The sequence below is a fragment of the Scatophagus argus genome, chromosome 5 (genome assembly GCF_020382885.2).
Source record: "Scatophagus argus isolate fScaArg1 chromosome 5, fScaArg1.pri, whole genome shotgun sequence".
NCBI classification, from domain to species: domain Eukaryota; kingdom Metazoa; phylum Chordata; class Actinopteri; family Scatophagidae; genus Scatophagus; species Scatophagus argus.
In genome coordinates this window covers 7,415,609-7,432,420 of record NC_058497.1, presented here as the reverse complement: position 1 = coordinate 7,432,420, position 16,812 = coordinate 7,415,609, and the positions used below count along the sequence as shown (strand labels likewise).

The 16,812-nt window shown below is 38.3% G+C and overlaps 3 protein-coding genes across 4 annotated transcripts; all 3 read left to right on the top strand.

The window, feature by feature from the left end:
• The first annotated feature begins 999 nt into the window (after window positions 1-999).
• LOC124059387 (cylicin-1-like) lies at window positions 1,000-8,267 on the top strand. The gene is made up of 17 exons (XM_046389332.1): window positions 1,000-1,147; window positions 1,669-1,820; window positions 2,106-2,213; window positions 3,144-3,230; window positions 4,546-4,636; window positions 5,116-5,168; window positions 5,258-5,347; window positions 5,514-5,618; window positions 5,805-5,891; window positions 6,009-6,137; window positions 6,774-6,822; window positions 6,942-7,003; window positions 7,087-7,117; window positions 7,239-7,354; window positions 7,583-7,657; window positions 7,765-7,884; window positions 7,983-8,267. The coding sequence occupies exons 1-17, from the start codon at window positions 1,024-1,026 to the stop codon at window positions 8,088-8,090; spliced, it is 1,587 nt and encodes a 528-aa protein (XP_046245288.1). The 5' UTR covers window positions 1,000-1,023; the 3' UTR covers window positions 8,091-8,267.
• On the top strand, window positions 8,143-10,329 carry LOC124059137 (cylicin-1-like). Its single transcript, XM_046388918.1, has 8 exons — window positions 8,143-8,162; window positions 8,255-8,267; window positions 8,394-8,456; window positions 8,868-8,984; window positions 9,104-9,190; window positions 9,291-9,362; window positions 9,456-9,500; window positions 9,610-10,329. The coding sequence occupies exons 1-8, from the start codon at window positions 8,143-8,145 to the stop codon at window positions 9,964-9,966; spliced, it is 774 nt and encodes a 257-aa protein (XP_046244874.1). The 3' UTR covers window positions 9,967-10,329.
• A 1,399-nt stretch (window positions 10,330-11,728) lies between these two features.
• LOC124059789 (putative uncharacterized protein DDB_G0292636) lies at window positions 11,729-13,912 on the top strand. Of its 2 annotated transcripts, XM_046390144.1 has the most exons (5): window positions 11,729-11,883; window positions 12,152-12,237; window positions 12,457-12,468; window positions 12,505-12,720; window positions 13,738-13,912. In XM_046390144.1, the coding sequence occupies exons 1-5, from the start codon at window positions 11,862-11,864 to the stop codon at window positions 13,744-13,746; spliced, it is 345 nt and encodes a 114-aa protein (XP_046246100.1). In that variant the 5' UTR covers window positions 11,729-11,861; the 3' UTR covers window positions 13,747-13,912. The 2 variants fall into 2 exon arrangements, with proteins under 2 accessions (XP_046246100.1, XP_046246099.1); XM_046390143.1 differs by having other exon boundaries at window positions 11,732-11,883; window positions 12,457-12,720.
• The last annotated feature ends 2,900 nt before the right edge of the window (window positions 13,913-16,812 follow it).

Genomic DNA, 16,812 nt, shown 5'->3' with positions numbered 1-16,812 from the left:
CAAAATACAATTGTTGCTTCATATTGTATCACCTTCAGTAGCTTTATCAATAACTTATGTTTCTTTTTTCCGACATCTGATTGGCCAGATAAGTATTTGATATACTATTCTGTATTTATATTTGAGCCTGTGTTTGTTCTTTTTTATTTAAATTATTATGTCAATATTTTTACTTTGAAAATAAAATTCCATTTACGAAGATGTACTCACTCGCCGGCGTTTCCGGCTAACTTTACTGAGTTTTTAAACTACGGAAACTGGAAAGGAACAAAATATAAAAGTTTGACAGTCTCAGTTTGACCACGAAAACTGTGGTTTAAACTTTGAATGTCCTCTGGGGGGCGACACAACACAATTTTCTGATTTAAATCGTGCGTTATTGTAGCTGGCATAATTGCAGACATAAGGAAGAACTTCCCTCTCTGTGACGCAGTTCAAGCGCTTAATAGGCCCATTGCTTAATAGACCCCTTTGAATTCAAGAGCTCAGAGTTCATTCCCCTGGAGTTGCGGAAGGTATCATTTATAATTCATGCGTACCAAATTTCTGCAATTGATACTGACTGTTAGGTATGGCTTAGATCCACAACATTCGAACATGTTGCTTTTGTTGAGAATTTGTTACTACTCATAGGCTACAGATATTGTACATAGGTTACACCCGGTTTCTGCAGGTAGGGAATCAGGTATTACCTGTTGGCACAGGTAAATAAGCCTGTGTGGCTGTGTACCGCCCACAAGTCAGATACAAGCGCCAGAATAACTCAATGTAAAAGGTCGTTGTTTTCAAAATAAATTAAACCGCATAACAAAATAAATTAATCTGTGAAATAAAATTACACGATCTACAAAGACATTTTCAGTTGTTGTGTCACAAAGAACCAAATGAAAACAGTGGAGTTGGCACACTAAATACATAGTGAATACATTTTCCGTAGTGTCTAATGTCGGTTTGATTTTGAAACTTGTGAAAGGAAGTCTCTTTGAATTTTGCCCTCTTCACACTTCCCCTGTTTCCACACCCATGAAACTTTGTAGCTCCACACACACACGCAGCAATCAAAAGCGCAGGTGGGTCTGTGAGAGGAGACGTGGGTCCTTGGACAGAGGACAAGTCTGGACCTCAATGGAGTCCACCCTTCCCAAAGGTTCGCTGTCTTTTTGACTATGATTTCTTTTGCAGTTTGCATTGTTGATAGTTTGCCTAGTGTGGACTTAATGAAAGTACGACTAGTCTCTTTGTTTAATCATCAGGCAACAACACACCATTCCGGGAAAAGTAGATGATCAATTTATTGATGATTTATAATGATGTTTCTGTCCCTAATATGGCTTATTTACACAAAACAATCGTTTTACTTTCTCGTAGTGTTAAGGGTGTGGCTCTATAAATTGTTGTATTATTTCGGCAATTTGCCCTGTTTATGGAAAAGGGCTCCAAAAAATAATCAGTTTGCAAGCAGCAGCTGATTGATCCAACAGGTAATGTCTGTTAGATGTCTATGTTTTAACCTGCCTGTCCATTTAACAAAGTGGGACAATAAAGAAGTCCCCTATCTGTTAGGACAGAACAGACATGACAGGTCGCTGCTACAGCTGATCCTTTTGTAGATAATGTACAGTAGTGTAGAATACAAATAGACTAACTGGTGTCTGTCACCTGCTTCAGGTGGAGCAGGTGTTGCAGATGTCCAGCAGCCAGCAGTGGCACTTCCTGGTGGTTTGCAGCCTGTTGCAGAGGCAGCACAGCCTGTAGACCTGGGCAAGGTGGAGGGAGACAAGAGTGAACCTGGACACCCCACAGGAGCAGGACATGAACAGGTGAGCAGCAGGGATAACTGAAAAACACTGAGCGTTTGAATAAAAGATGAATGGACTTGTACTTATCAGCAAAAATTCAAAACTGTTTATGTCTTTATTTATTGATGAAAACATGATCAATGTAAAATGTACCGACAGATGGAAATTAATTTGTTGCAAGAAAGAACATTACATGTTATCCGCAGTGTATCTCAGCTGTGTTTATGTGTAATTATTCCCACCAGACTGGATTGTGCAGAAGGACACAGCAGATAATCCCTGCCTTCTCTTTTTGTCTGTCACCAGGAGCAGCACACTGCTGACAGCTCTCTGTCCTCCTCGGACAGTGAGGATGAGGGTATCAGCACCAAAGACGCTAAGAAGAAGAAGCTGAAGAAGAAGAAGAAGAAGAAAGTATGTGTCTCGAAAAGCTCTAATCTTCACTTCTCGCCACACAGCATTCACTGTTAAATACATCTGCCATCACTGAGTATTTTCTCCAAAACCTCTGGCTGAAAATCAGACTGACTGTGTGACAATCTCCTCGTGTCTAATGAGATGAAATCGTGTCATTACACAACAGACCTTATGACTGTTTCAGGGTGTTGCATTAATTTGGAAGACACATAACACACACACACACACACACACAGACACAGAAAGGCAGAAATCATGGGCTCTGACTTCTCACAGAGGAGGGAAGTACACTGAGGATTGTACCTAATAACAGCCATTCAAACAGGAGACAATGGAACGGTATTAATTTGTTTATAATGCAGACCAACTGTCACTTTTACTTGCTCATGGCATAGCTGAATAGGGTGTGTGTGTGTGTTTACACATATTCCTGTAGTTATAGGGACAAGAATTTGTTTACACAGTCATTTAATGAGGACCTGCCTTGCTTATGGGGACAAAATGCAAGTTCCCACAATGTAAATCATTAAATATTAGGATGAAGAGTTGCTTTAAGGTTAGGTTTGGGTTAGAATTAGGATTAGGCGAGTAATGTTCTGAATGTAAGTCGATATAATGACCCTAAAAGTGATGAAAATTAGACTGTGTGCCTGTTTGTGTGTGTGTGTGTGTGTGTGTGTGTGCGCTCCTATGTGTCTTTTAGGTAATATGCTTTCGTGTGTTGCTAAGTTGCTTGAGGAGCCCCTCCCTTCTGCTATCAGCTGCACTGCCTTCTCTAAGCAGCTACAACAAAGCCTCACTGCAGTGTGTTTGTAGTGACTCATTCGATTAGACTCTCATTTATCACTTTCACCAACAAAGGAGGGTATAAATAAACCTGTTCAGTATACACAGAATTGAGTTATAACTTGACTTCTTTCTCAACAGGATTCCAGTTCATCCTCATCATCTTCCTCCTCCTCCTCCTCTTCTTCTTCTTCCTCCTCCAGTAGCTCTTCAGACAGTGACAGTGAGGTAAGTTACGGCATGGGTGCCACTCAAGAATCCTGGGGCTATGTAGAAGAATATTTGCTTCCGTGTAACTCTTGTCTTGCTCTAACATGCCACACAGCTGTCATCACACCCCTCCGACTACCATGGAGATCTGCCTGAGACTTACTCATGACGATGTAAATGTGTTGCGTCAATCATTTTGCGAGGAGTTGATGCTTGATGCACAGCCTTCAGTAGTCTTTCAGCTGAAGCCAAAAATATTTCTTTTAAATGAGTGAAGTGGTTTTACAGTTTTGTTTATGTAAATCCTTCAGAGGTCTTCCCTGCAGCTTTGCTAAATTAAGTCCTTGGCTACGAGCACAAACAATTTCACATCAGCTCATAAGGGATTGATAGTCCTTTCTGACTATCTCACTGCCTCAGGTGAGGATATTGTCACAGCTAACAATACAGAGAATATTTAGGGATGGAATGGCTGTCAAATCTGCTGTGTTTGGAAATCTCAAAGCTGAGCTTTTGTTATGTCTTTTGGCAGGGATAAGCAAAATCAGCTCTCCCCAGGCACTTTGTCAATAGTTTCAACTTTTGAAATAACCCTAGACCAAAGAGTACGGAAATATCTAACGTGTTTCACCTTTTCCCTTTAGCTTAGTATGGTGGTGTGATATCTCACTCATTTTCAGGGAGTGTAGGTGGAAAATCAGGAGACTCAAGAAAAGCGAGCAACTCTGACTCTTGCAAACCCTCGGGACAAAAGACTGAAACAGTCAGGTTAAAGCGTAAAGTTGAATTTTTGCATTCCACCAATGTGTTCCCACCCATTGGTTCAGTTGTGTCTTGAGTGTGTACCTGACACTGGAATGCATTTTACACTGGGCTCTTGACGGAGGCTTGAATGTCCTGGATCTGATAGCAGGAAGGGAACCTGAGCGGAGAGGAACACACCCAGTGACATTATGTGAAACGCCTTCTGTATCTATCACAGAAAGTCATGACTATAAAGTCATATACTTGCTCCTGTGCTTACTTTATTGGTAATGGCTCACATGCTTGGTTGCGTAGAAATTTTATGCATTTGTTAATGTCTTTGCCTGCATTTCCACAGTAGCTCAGGCGTTGGTTATCTAAGTATAGTGAGGAAATCAAATTACTGATGAATGACTAGCAGGGTATCAAACTTGATGACTTCATTCATATTTTATTAAGCAAATGTAACACTGACTTTGCAAACAAACATCATGTACAAGCACACATAGGGTCGATTTAGGTCGATCTATAAATCTACAAAAAAAAAAAAAATCCAACACAGTTATGAAACAACAACAATTCTTTGCAGGATGACAAGAAGAAGAAGAAGAAGAAAAAGAAGAAGAAGAAAGAGGAGCTGAAAGAGTATGTCTGGGACAGTACTATCATATCTCAGGCTGGTAAGTAAAACAGCATTTCTTTACACTGTGAATCTGTTTTTACATGCTGCTGTTACCAAGTCTCATGATGATGATGATGATGATGCACTTCTCAGCTCTCTGCTTTCTCTCTTTATAAAATCATATATTGCAATTCACATCACCAACACATGTGTTATCATTTGCAAGTTCTTTGCAAGAAATTCATTTGATCTTCTCTGCTGCTGTTTTATTCAAAATATGATCTAATCTATCCTCAGTGCCCATAAAGCTTTTTGTTCACATCAACTCAAGAAAATCTTGTCAATCAATTTTTTTTATTTTTTGTGAATAAACTTGACAGATTTTTACTGAACTATATTCATAACTGCACGACTGTCTATAAATTCCATTTTCATCTGCAGCAGTGATAATATGAGATCTGAATAAATTATTTGATTCCAGAGATGTCTCAAATGATAATGTGTCTAAATACACTTTAATGTATTTAACGTTTCCAGAGCCTGATGACCAAATGGAACAGCAGCCCACAGAAGATCTGAAGATGGGCCAGGTGACTCAAAGAAATCCCATTAACTTCTATTTTAAATAAGCTGTTGATGTTAAACTTGTCATTAAAGGATTTTTTTCCCCTTTCTTCAGGATTTCATCTCATCAGATGACGAGGATGACAAGAAGAAAGAGAAGAAGAAGAAAAAGAAGAAGGACAAGAAGAAGAAGAAAAAGAAGAAGGTATGCAAAAGATTTCCTGTAATACATCAAGTTGTACTGGAATAATGAAGCAATATGCTGAGATAGCACACATAACTAAATCAGACATGTAATGAAAACAGTGAAAAATGAAAATATGAACTTTTATCCTTCATTGTTACTGGATGTCCGCTGTACTCCCTCACAGGATTCGTCCTCCTCATCTGACAGCTCGTCCTCCGACAGCGAGGATGAAAAGAAGAAGAAGAAGAAGAAGAAAAAGAAGGACAAGAAGAAGAAGAAGAAGAAAAAGGTATGCAAAATTCTCCTGTAATGTAGCACAGTATCCAACAACAACTGAGCAGTGTAGAGGACTAGCACCTGTCACTAAATACATACATGCATACATACATGTAGTGAAAACAATGAAAGATGAAAATATGAACCACACTTTTATCCTTCACGTCCCTGGACATCTGCTGTACTCCCTCTGCCACAGGATTCAACTTCTTCATCTGACAGCTCGTCCTCGGACAGTGAGGATGAAAAGAAGAAGAAGAAAAAGAAGAAGAAGAAGAAGAAGAAGGTATGTCTGTTTGATATGATGTAGTGACAATATTGTGAATATCTTAAATATATCTGTTGTGCATCTGTGTAAACCAATGATTGTAGCTGAATTATTTTGTTTGTTCTTCTTTCACAGGACTCCAGCTCCTCTTCCTCAGATAGCTCCTCCTCTTCATCATCGTCTTCTGACAGCGAGGATGACAAGAAGAAAAAGAAAAAGAAGAAAAAGGACAAGAAGAAGAAGAAAAAGAAGGATAAGAAAAAGGTAAAGCAATGTGAATGTTTTTTCTGGTTCGTCCACCAGAGCCTCTTGCTTTCTAGTATATCAAGTGCTGCTTTTGTGTACTGTGTAAATTAAGATTGTGCAGAAAGTATACAGAAAAACATTTACAGTCACATTACAATTAATCATGTAATGCATATTCTTTTACCAACATCATTACATCATTTGTAATACATGACTTGTGTTGCTGAATAAACAATATCCCCTACATTGTTTGCATGGATGGCAAACTGACAACAACACAGGATTCCAGCTGTTCATCCTCCTCTTCTGACAGTGACAAAGATAAGAAAAAGAAGAAGAAGAAGAAGGAAAAGAAAAAGAAGAAAAAGAAGGATAAGAAAAAGGTAAAAAAAAAAATCCCTGTCAGTTAGGCTCACTGACTTAACAACTCACTTGTCTCATATTGTTTATCGGCTTTATTCAAAGTATAATCCAGTTCACAGGGAATAGATGGGTCTTTAGACTGTTACTGATCTGTGTGTGTGTGTGTGTGTGTGTGTGAGTGTGTGTGTGTGCGTGTGTGCATCTCCGCCTACAGCATGTAGACATGTGAAGCAAATACAAGGTGCGGCATATTCACCTGAGCTTGGTCGTATTTTTCGTGCTTTTTCGCAGGATGAGGAGCAGAACGAGCTCAGCAGTGCTGCTGCTCTTTCAGCTGCTGGTGAGTGTTTCCACTTTGTGATGGCTGAAAAAGACAGAACAACCAGAATAACAAATAAAAGTCATCTCAACAGCAACCAGTGACACCATGTTGCCCAACCCTTCAATCCTTTTCTACAGATGGTGAGATTGCAGAATCAAGTGCTGATGGAGATAAAAAGAAGGATGACGGTTCAGACAAGGTGAAATCCTCACACGTACCTCACACTACTCCATACATACACGCATAAATGTAGAAAAAATCATTGCTTTTTTGTCACGACAGGCCAAGCAAGAACTTAAAGCAACAGGAGAGGGTAAGCTGTCTTCTGTGTTGGCTGTTGTGTGTGCTGCTCTGTCTCTTCAACAAATCAAACATCTGCTTGAAAGCTTGGAGGTGTTGTTTTTTTTTTGGTTGTAATGGCATTTTCTGTCCAGCAGGGGGAGCACAGGCATTCTATGACTGCATTGAGGAAGGCCACCTGAGTGATGATGAGGGAGAAGGAGAGAAGGAGAAGGATAAAAAGAAGAAGCTGAAGAAGAAGAAGAAGAAGGTCAACATGCTACTAAAAAGAGAATTTATTTTGAATTAATTTTTCACCATACATTAATGTATTCTCTTAGTCTGTGCTTCCTTCAAATAACATGATGTAGCTTTTTTACATGAGCAGTATGATTGTTACAGTGCTTTATCCTCACTGTGTTACAGGATCATCAAGATCAAAAATCACAATGTTTTTTTTGTTTAAATAAAAAAAACGTTGTCTGTGTGTCTACAACAGGACTCTGGTTCATCTTCAGACAGCGATGATGACAAAAAAGACAAGAAGAAGAAGAAGAAGAAGAAGAAGGAAAAGGTACCCAGACAGCCCTGGAAACTGATTGTATTTGCATATCTGTGTCTGTCTAATACAGTCGTAATGTGGACAACAGTGTGAATATTTGAATTTATTTTGATCCATAGGACTCCTCTAGCTCCTCCTCTTCATCATCTGATAGCTCCTCCTCAGACAGCGAAGATGACAAGAAGAAGAAGAAGAAGAAGAAGAAGAAGAAGAAAAAGAAGAAGAAGAAGAAGGCTAAGGTGAGTGTCTTCATAGGGCTTCTGCACGTGACAGTTTTTGTGCTTGTGGTGTTTCATACTGTTACGTCATCCCCGGGTCTCTCTCTAAATCTTTACAGGATTCCAGCTCTTCCTCTTCTTCTTCCTCCTCTGATAGTGAAGATGACAAGAAGAAAAAGAAGAAGAAGAAGAAGAAGAAGAAGGTAAAACACACCCGAAAACTCTAATATATACACCTCTTTGCTCAGCTTGCTCATGAAAAATAAAAATTTGAATGGAATGAACAAAGATGCACTTCAGTGACTGACTGGCTGACTAATAATCCTTTCTAGAAGTCCAGTTCTTCTGATGATAGCTCCTCTTCTTCCTCATCCTCCTCTTCCTCTGATAGTGATGATGACAAGGTGAGATGACACGCACATACAAATGTCACATTTTCTACTCCAAAGTTAATTTGCTGCCATGTTTACAACATTAACAGGGGCAAATAGCTGCAAAATTCACCATTAGCACATTTTCATTAACTATAGAAAAAGAAGAAAAAGAAAGATAAGAAAAAGAAGAAGAAGAAGGACAAGAAGAAGAAGAAAAAGGTGAGACCATTCCAGGTTTTTCGCTGATACTGTACTATACTGTGTGAGTTACAAAGTTTTGAACAACTCTTGATCATATTAACTCCTGACAAAACAGACAAAAAGCTTCAAAAAGATTTCTAAAGATCGACAAACTCCAAATAATGAAATATCTGAAAAGATAAAATGAAGCAGCTTTTCACTGACAACCACTTACATGGGACATTTCCTGCAAAAAACATACTATTGATGATCTTTAGTCAGTGACGTGAAGTAAAGTAAAACGACTGAATCAACATGTCAGCATGCAGTGATGTCCTGACTGAACCAAGAATTGATGCTTGTTCCAGCTCATAGCAGGAGACATCAACGCTGTGGAATTATTACTGCATGAACGAGACGTGAATTACCTTTATTTCTTTATCTGCCCAGGATTCTTCTTCTTCTTCTGACTCCTGCAGCGATTCTTCTAGTGATGATGATAAGAAGAAAAAGAAGAAGAAGAAGAAAAAGGATAAGAAGAAGAAGAAAAAGAAAGACAAGAAAAAGGTAATTGTGCGTTGTTTAAGTCCCATGCAATTGTACTTCTTGTGTATGTTAAGATGGGCTGTCTCTTCCAAATAAATGGCAATATAATATCACAATTACCACTTTTTACATCCATCAAGGACTCAGATTCTTCTAGCAGTGATGATGACAAGAAGAAGAAGAAAAAGAAGAAGAAAGACAAGAAGAAGAAAAAGGACAAGAAGAAGGTAATGTCGGATGTGATAAACAAAAAGGTTTACAGTTTTGCTAATTTTTTGTTTCAAAAAAGGTAGATGTTTCAGTGTTGGATGCTTTGTATTTGAACAGGACTCGAGCTCATCTAGCAGTTCTGGGGACAGTGACAAGGAAAATAAAAAAGACAAGAAGGACAAGAAGAAGGTAAATTACTCATAAAATGTGAATATCATAAGATTATTGTCCCATATGAAAGTGCAATTTCTGAACCTTATTGGTTTCCTGTTTGGTTTTCAGAGTTCAGGCTCATCAGGGAGTGAAACTGACAAGAAGAAAAAGACCGTAGGTTTTCTCTTGTGAAAATGAGTTTTCCTCACAGACTGTCTGTTTGTCTTCTGTAGTGTTAACTTGACCGTCATTTATCTTTCATGTGGTGTTGATTTCCTCCCAGGAAATCCCTGATGGTGGGCAAAGTGGCGAGTCAAAAACGGAGATGTCAGGTTCAGGTGGTGGTGAACTTTCAGCTCCCAGTGGCAGCAGCAGCTCTAAGCCAGGTGGTGCTACTGCTGGCTCTTTCACGACACTCCCGTCCAAACCTATTGTGAAGCTTGATCCTTCAGCTGTCTCCAAACCTTCTGTCTCCAGCTCCTCACAGAGCATTGGAGATAGGGCCCCCATTCGCAGACCTCCCAGCCCCATGGAGTCCCTCATAGGAAGCCCAAGGAGATACGGAGACGGAGGGACGCGCTCCACCACCCACCTCACCTCTACTGACCTACTAAAAGGTTCCAGGTTTTACCCGCAATGAGATGCCATAGATAGAAAAATAAAAACAAAATAGATGTTCCTTTTAAAGATGCACGATGATGAGATAAGCTTTGATGATGCTAACTGTGCCCTGATTTCATGCACAAAAAAATCTGGTGACTCATCATGCAAAATAAAAGCAGTGCTTTTGGCGCGTTTTCTGGTGGAATACACAGCTTACTGAGTAAAGATGCATTGAGACATGATGACAGTTCTCAAGTTGAGTAAGATAATTGTACCAAGGTAAATAATGATTTCAATTTTAATTTCAGTTACTAAGAAAAAGCTCATTGTGACAGAAAATTCACTATCACTTGAAATTATTCAAAATGCTTTGCAGAATAAAACAACATAATTGTAATCATTTTGTTTCCTGTTATTATTTTGTTATTTTTATTATTGTAATAATTTAGTATAGAACTGTATTGATGGTAGAAGGATTATTCTAACTTTGACAACAATGTGTGATCCTTTGAGAGAAATATAAAAAGAGAGAAGATAGAACAAAGCCTCCCTGGATGAGGATGGATGAGAAGTTTACCAATGGCACAATCCTGATACATTTTACGGAAGAAAAATTAATTACAATGGCTAACAAAACACAGGCCCTCTACTTCTTATTCTGTCTTTTTGTACTCACACCTGTCAGGTACAGAACTGACATGGTCTGTGGCTTTAGATGAAGACGGAAATTAATAACCTCTGGCAGATGTTTTACTCTTTAGATTACAATCTGCGGATTACAGTTTAAATGGTTTGTACGCAATGCTACAAAAGTACATACTGTTACATAGTATTTTATCATCATTAAAAACTACAGCTATAGGGGTATGTCAGTCTATCGAGGCTTAGGCTAATACCTTTTTCATTCACAAACAATTTTTTTTTTTTTTAAAAAAAAAAAAAGCATTCAACTTTTAAAAATGTAAACATTGTAATTTCCCAAAGGATATATTTTATATGTATGAAATACAAATAACTGATACCACAGCAAGAGATGGAAAATAAGTACATTTACTGAAGAACACATCCTCAAACATGTCTAAACATAAAATGATGCATCCTCTTTTACTTCATTTGAAGTCTCAGACTGGCATGCTGTTAGTAAACGCTTGCAACATGCAACTGTTTAGCATTAATGTAGTATTAATCTAGTTTATATAGGCCTTAAGGCCATATTATATTATATTATATTATATTATATTATATTATATTATATTATATTATATTGAAATGAAATGAATTAGTCCAGTGTCCCAACTGTTCCGGTATCAGCAGCCATGTTCTCACCCCATGTGAACTGGCCTAACAGCTGGTTTAACAGCCATTCTATTTTTAGCTTAAAAATACAATGGTTCCTTTGTATTACCCCATTGGATCCTTTCACATTTGACCTCAGGGCAAAATGTAAAAGTTCATCTATATTCTATATATATATATTCTATATATATATATATAGAATATATATATATAGATATAGATATATATATATTCTTTTATGTGGAAGCAAGAAGACAACCAAACTGAGCATGTGCAGAGTGAGCCCGTCTGGTATGTATGTATGTATGGTCTTATGTGTGGTCTTCACTATTATATTGATATTTTTTTTTTATTTAAGCAATTTTTAGCTACCTTGGAATATTTCTGCTTACCCAGACTCACTCATCATGCAGGTTTGTGCTCATTTTACTCGAAAAACCTGCACTTCCAGTACTTGGAAGAATAGCTGCCCTGCTTTAACTGGATGGACGTTTAACTCACCAGAGGCAAGTGGAAGGGAGGTGTTTGGGGGCGTGGTTATGACAGGTCGCGTGGTTTAGGTGCGGTTTGTCCAGGTTTTTAGCCTGTGAGTCTGTTTGATTACTTGTTTGGGAAAGCGCACGCACACGATTCAAGATGTCTTTCGATCTGTCGTCAGGTAAGAGCCCTTTTTTCCAGTAGGAATACCATGGGTGTTACCGTCTTGACAACTTTTTCTTACTTAAACATCCGGGGAATGCTTGAAAAACAAATCAAAATGTGTAAACAAAGACCAGCAAGATGTGTTGAACTTGCAGCTGCGCTCCTGCTGTGCGTTTGTCGGTCGGATTCTTGGTGACAGTGAATCTGATTGTTACGTTGCATTTATTGTAACCTCAGAGGCTACGGAAAGCTGCTCACCATCTGTCCCTTTTGCATTTGTGCAGCTATTGGTGGGAAAGAAGAGGAGGTGCAGAAAAAGGAGGCTCAAAAGGATGAGTTTAATTGGCCCTGGAGTAAGGATAAGAACAAGGTAAGAGCGTTGTTACTGTAAGAGGTTTTCCATAAAGTAAAATTTGGCAAAAAGCATCTTTTGTTATTTGAATCTACTGTTGTTGACAGAAAGGCCAAATGGCCAACACCTTTTATTCTGGATTGATTCATTCTGATTGTTGGATTCAGTCTCAGTCCTTAAGACTTGACCAACGCAATCAATGGTTCATTTAAAGTCAACTTTTTTTTTCACATTTAGGGAGACAGCAAGGACAAGTCTGACCATAAAGACAAGTCTGGAAGCAAGGACAAGTCTGACCATAAAGACAAGTCTGGAAGCAAGGACAAGTCTGACCATAAAGACAAGTCTGGAAGCAAGGACAAGTCTGATAAAGAGCATAAATCAAAGGACAAAGAAGGCAAAGGCGACAAGAAGAAGGAAAGGAAGAAGAAGGAACGGAAGGATGGTGAAAAATCGGGCACCTCATCTTCGTCTTCATCATCATCATCCAGCAGTGATGAGGTACAGATTTCTTGCCAATTTATCAGCTGATATAAAATGACTCTCAGTTCAGTTTGTGAAGGTGTTCCTACAATACGCTTCTTTAGTTTGTAGTTGCAATGAGGTGAAAAGCAGCTTGACAGGTAAATTGTCAGTCACACCTCATCTCAAAGGTGTGTGTAAAGCATCCACAACAGGTCTTGCCTGTTTTAATCAGCTCTGCCTGCCACACCACGCCCTCGTGTGTGTGTGTGTGTGTGTGTGTGTACGCTGTTTTCATTTTGCGTTCATGCTGTCGACAGGGAAGTATCTTCCAGATCTGCCGATTATCTTTTCTTTGTTCGCTTCAAACCTGCAGCCATTCCCAGCAACTTCTGAAGTCCTATCAAATTTAGGTTAATTTCAATCACTTTGTCGCAGATTTATTCAGAGGAAACAACAACATTAAGAATTAAGATTTAAGAATCGCTTTATTGACAGCATATATGTTTTTACATACACACACTGAATTCCTCTTCTGCATTTGACCCATCCTTAGTTGAACACACACATGCAACACTCAGCAAATTACATGCAGTGAGACACACACAGGAGCAGTGGGCAGCATCAAGCACCCGGGGAGCATATTGGGGGTTAAGTGCCTTGCTCAAGGGCACATCAGCCGGCTAATGGAGGGGGAGAGCATTTTTCGCAAGGAGGGAGCATTTTTTGCAAGGGGGGGGAGCATTTTTCGCAATGTTGGTCACACTTGTATGATTCATAAGTTTATGCAAATGACTCAAGCAAAAGAGGAAAGAACCAAGCCAAGGGTGGGAGAAGAGAGAAACAAGTCACATTAGCGTTCTCATGGCCTGTCATGGCCTGACCAGACTCCATAACATTCCTGCTCCAAAAATGATTAGGTGCTTGTTGTGGCTCATGCTGCTGCCACAACGGTTCATACATTAAAGATAAGAAGGAAGTGTGGCGCTCAAGATGTCCTTTGATAAATCATCTGTCCTTTCTGCAGTAACAGCATTGTCCTTTTTGTCATTTCAGGAGAAGTGATGCTTTCCTGGGGAACCGGACTGCACTGTCTCTCATAATCTTGATTATTGACAAAGTGTGTGTGTAGTTAGTACAAGCTCTTCTTCCTGTCCTGGCGTCACAGAAACATACTGGTCTTATGTAAACAAATCTGCTGATTCATAGAAGTAAATGTATTGACAACAAACAAATGTCTGCAGGATTATTTTTTCCATTGCAGTTCTCCTGTCCAGTAAAATGTGTTTTCTTCACCACAGGATGGCAGCATTATCTGCTTTTAAGGTCAAAGCCCAAATAGATGATTGAAACAGTTTTATTTTCAAGGTTTTTATGTTAAGAAAACAAAAACTACAGACCATGTTGTTTGTTATTGTAATTGATTGTAAACAGTTTTATTGAGACAACAGAAATAGATTCTAATTGACTGTAGAAAAAGATTAAAACTGGATTATGTTTAAGTTAGTCACTTTATATGAATAATGTGAATTTGTCAAATTGCTCTTTTAAACTGAAACTCTTCAGAATTGAGGGTCTTGGTCCTCAATGGATGTGTCACAACTCCAGAGACTACACTTGAGTACATTTACTCAAGTACAATTTTGATGTATTTTACTCGAGTGGTTCCACTTTCTGGTACTTCATTGCGCTACACTATACAGTTTATTAAAAATATTGTCAAATATTGTACTTCATACTCTACTGCATTTCTTTGGTAACTTAAATTACTAGTTACTTTTCAGATTCTGATTAATACAACACCAAATATAATCAACAAATAAATTATGCTATAATTATAGCAATAAGACTTTACTGATCCCAAGTACCCTGCAATATATAAAGTATAATATATTTAAAATATAAATAAACCAATGACATAAAGTAAAACACATAAATGTATACATGACAATACTGAAATAGACTATTCTGCAAAATGAGTACTTCCAATTTTGATGCTTAAGTATATTTTAATGCCAGTACTTAAGTAAAATTTTAAATGCAAGACTTTTAACAGAGTATTTTTACGCTGTCTCATTGCTGCTTTTACTTCAGTGAATTCACTCAGTGTCTGAGTGCTTCTTACACTGCTGGTTGACAGTATCAGCAGGCATCAGTAGACCAGAGGTGGAAGTGTTTACATCCTTAAGTAAATGTAGCAGTACCTCGATGTAAAAATATACATTATTAAACCTTTGTCTTTTTGCTTTAGTGAAAATACACAACTGGCTATTATCAACAAAATGTGCAAAGCATAGAAAAAAAGTACTAAATATGCAGAATGACTCTCAGTGTTATTTTATTAGATATTATAATGCTGCATTGATATGACTGATGTATAGATCAAAATATTGCACATGGTTTATTCTATGAAAATGCATTTTTTTTTTTGAGACAATATTTTTTTGTATGTAAAAGTATCCCCGGCAAATACAACGTGTTCAATAACTCAAAGAAGACATGATGCAGCACTGAACAAGGGCTCACCCGTTTACCTGACATCAATATTCAAGTTATCGTGAATTCAGCAGCAGGACACTCGCGACAAGAGTATTGTAACGTTTAACACTGAAGATCTCCTTCAGGTCTTTTGAATCTTTTATGTGGGTGCAGAAAAAAGAAAAATGGAGCAGTTTCAGAAGGGAATCAATAATAAATCAAGCATGTGTCTTTCAGGGGCTGCTGAAGAAACCCATTTTAACCCATCCATCATACTTAAGCCTTTATTTTATTCTAAACTGTAAGGGAATATTGAAGGGAGAAATCAGTGAGTAGCTGTTTTGCAGAAACATTTTCTTGTTTTGTTCTGGTTGAATTGATGCAAAACGTGTTTTTTGACCTGTGCACAGGTTTTCTTGCTGTTGCATGTAGTCATTACTTTGTACACTTCTCCTGTTTGGTTTTGTCTCGCTTCTGTGAGGCACATTACTTATGTCATTTATCTGATAAATGGAAGCAAAAACAAACTCCAGTCCACATTAAAGAGGAGATAACAGCATCTAGACTGGTGCAGTCACATTTTACTGATACAGGGTACGACAACAGTAAGTCGGCACAGACAGAACTAGGGCTGAAATGATTAGTAGACTGACAGAAAATGAACAAGTCACTAGTTGTATTTTGATTAGCACTTCATCATTTAACTCAGTTTGTTTTAGCTAAACTATCAGATTTTTTCTGATTCCAGCTTCGAAAGTGTGAGCCTTTGGACCTTTCCTTTTTCTTATGTGATAGTTAACTGAGTATGTTTATGTTTGCAATGGTTGGACGATATGTGCAGTTTGAAGATGTAACTTTCGGCTTTAGTCAGTTGTATCAAAAAACTTTTTTTGTCGTTTTCTGACATTTTATCAGCAGATAATTCATTGATTAACTAATCAATAACTAAACGCTGCTTAAACAAGAACCAAAATGATTGTTAGTTGCAGTTTCAAGCAGAATCTCCTAAATCAGTCAACAACAAGAGATCATGTTGTGTCTCACACTACGCCTTTGAGCTGTGTCTTAGGTTTAGGTTTCCCTGTGCCATGTGTGACACTCTGAACTCTGTCTCTCTTACTGCTGTACAAAAAACAGATACAAGTTAGTTACTTTTCTCAAAAAACAGAGTATCTTTGACTCAGAAATGAATAAAGCTTGAGATGTTGTGCTGCATAAAGCCAGTGTGTCCTTGGGTGACACCATAGAACTTCTTCAGGTATACTCCAACACCAAACACTTTGTACTGCTTCAGTCCTTTGATACCACATCACTAAGCTTTTATGACGTTTTCAGAAAACAATCTGAGAGTTCAAGTGTAAGAAGTTTAAACAGAAAATGAAAGTGAGACAGAGATGAACTAATAGAGGGCTGTGAAGGCCTCAAGGCATCCTTAAGAACGGTGCCAAGATACAAAATCTTATCTGTCCGCGTGTCTGGAAAATGCTAAGTGTCTGGATTTCTGCCAACAGCTTTGGGAAAGAAGGGAGCAGGAAGAGATGGATGGAAAGATGGATGGAGATGTATAGAGCATTGCTCCCATCATATCTTCCCCTTTGATTTTCTCTTTCACAGAGTCTAACATCAAATAAGGGAAAACAATTCAAAAACACC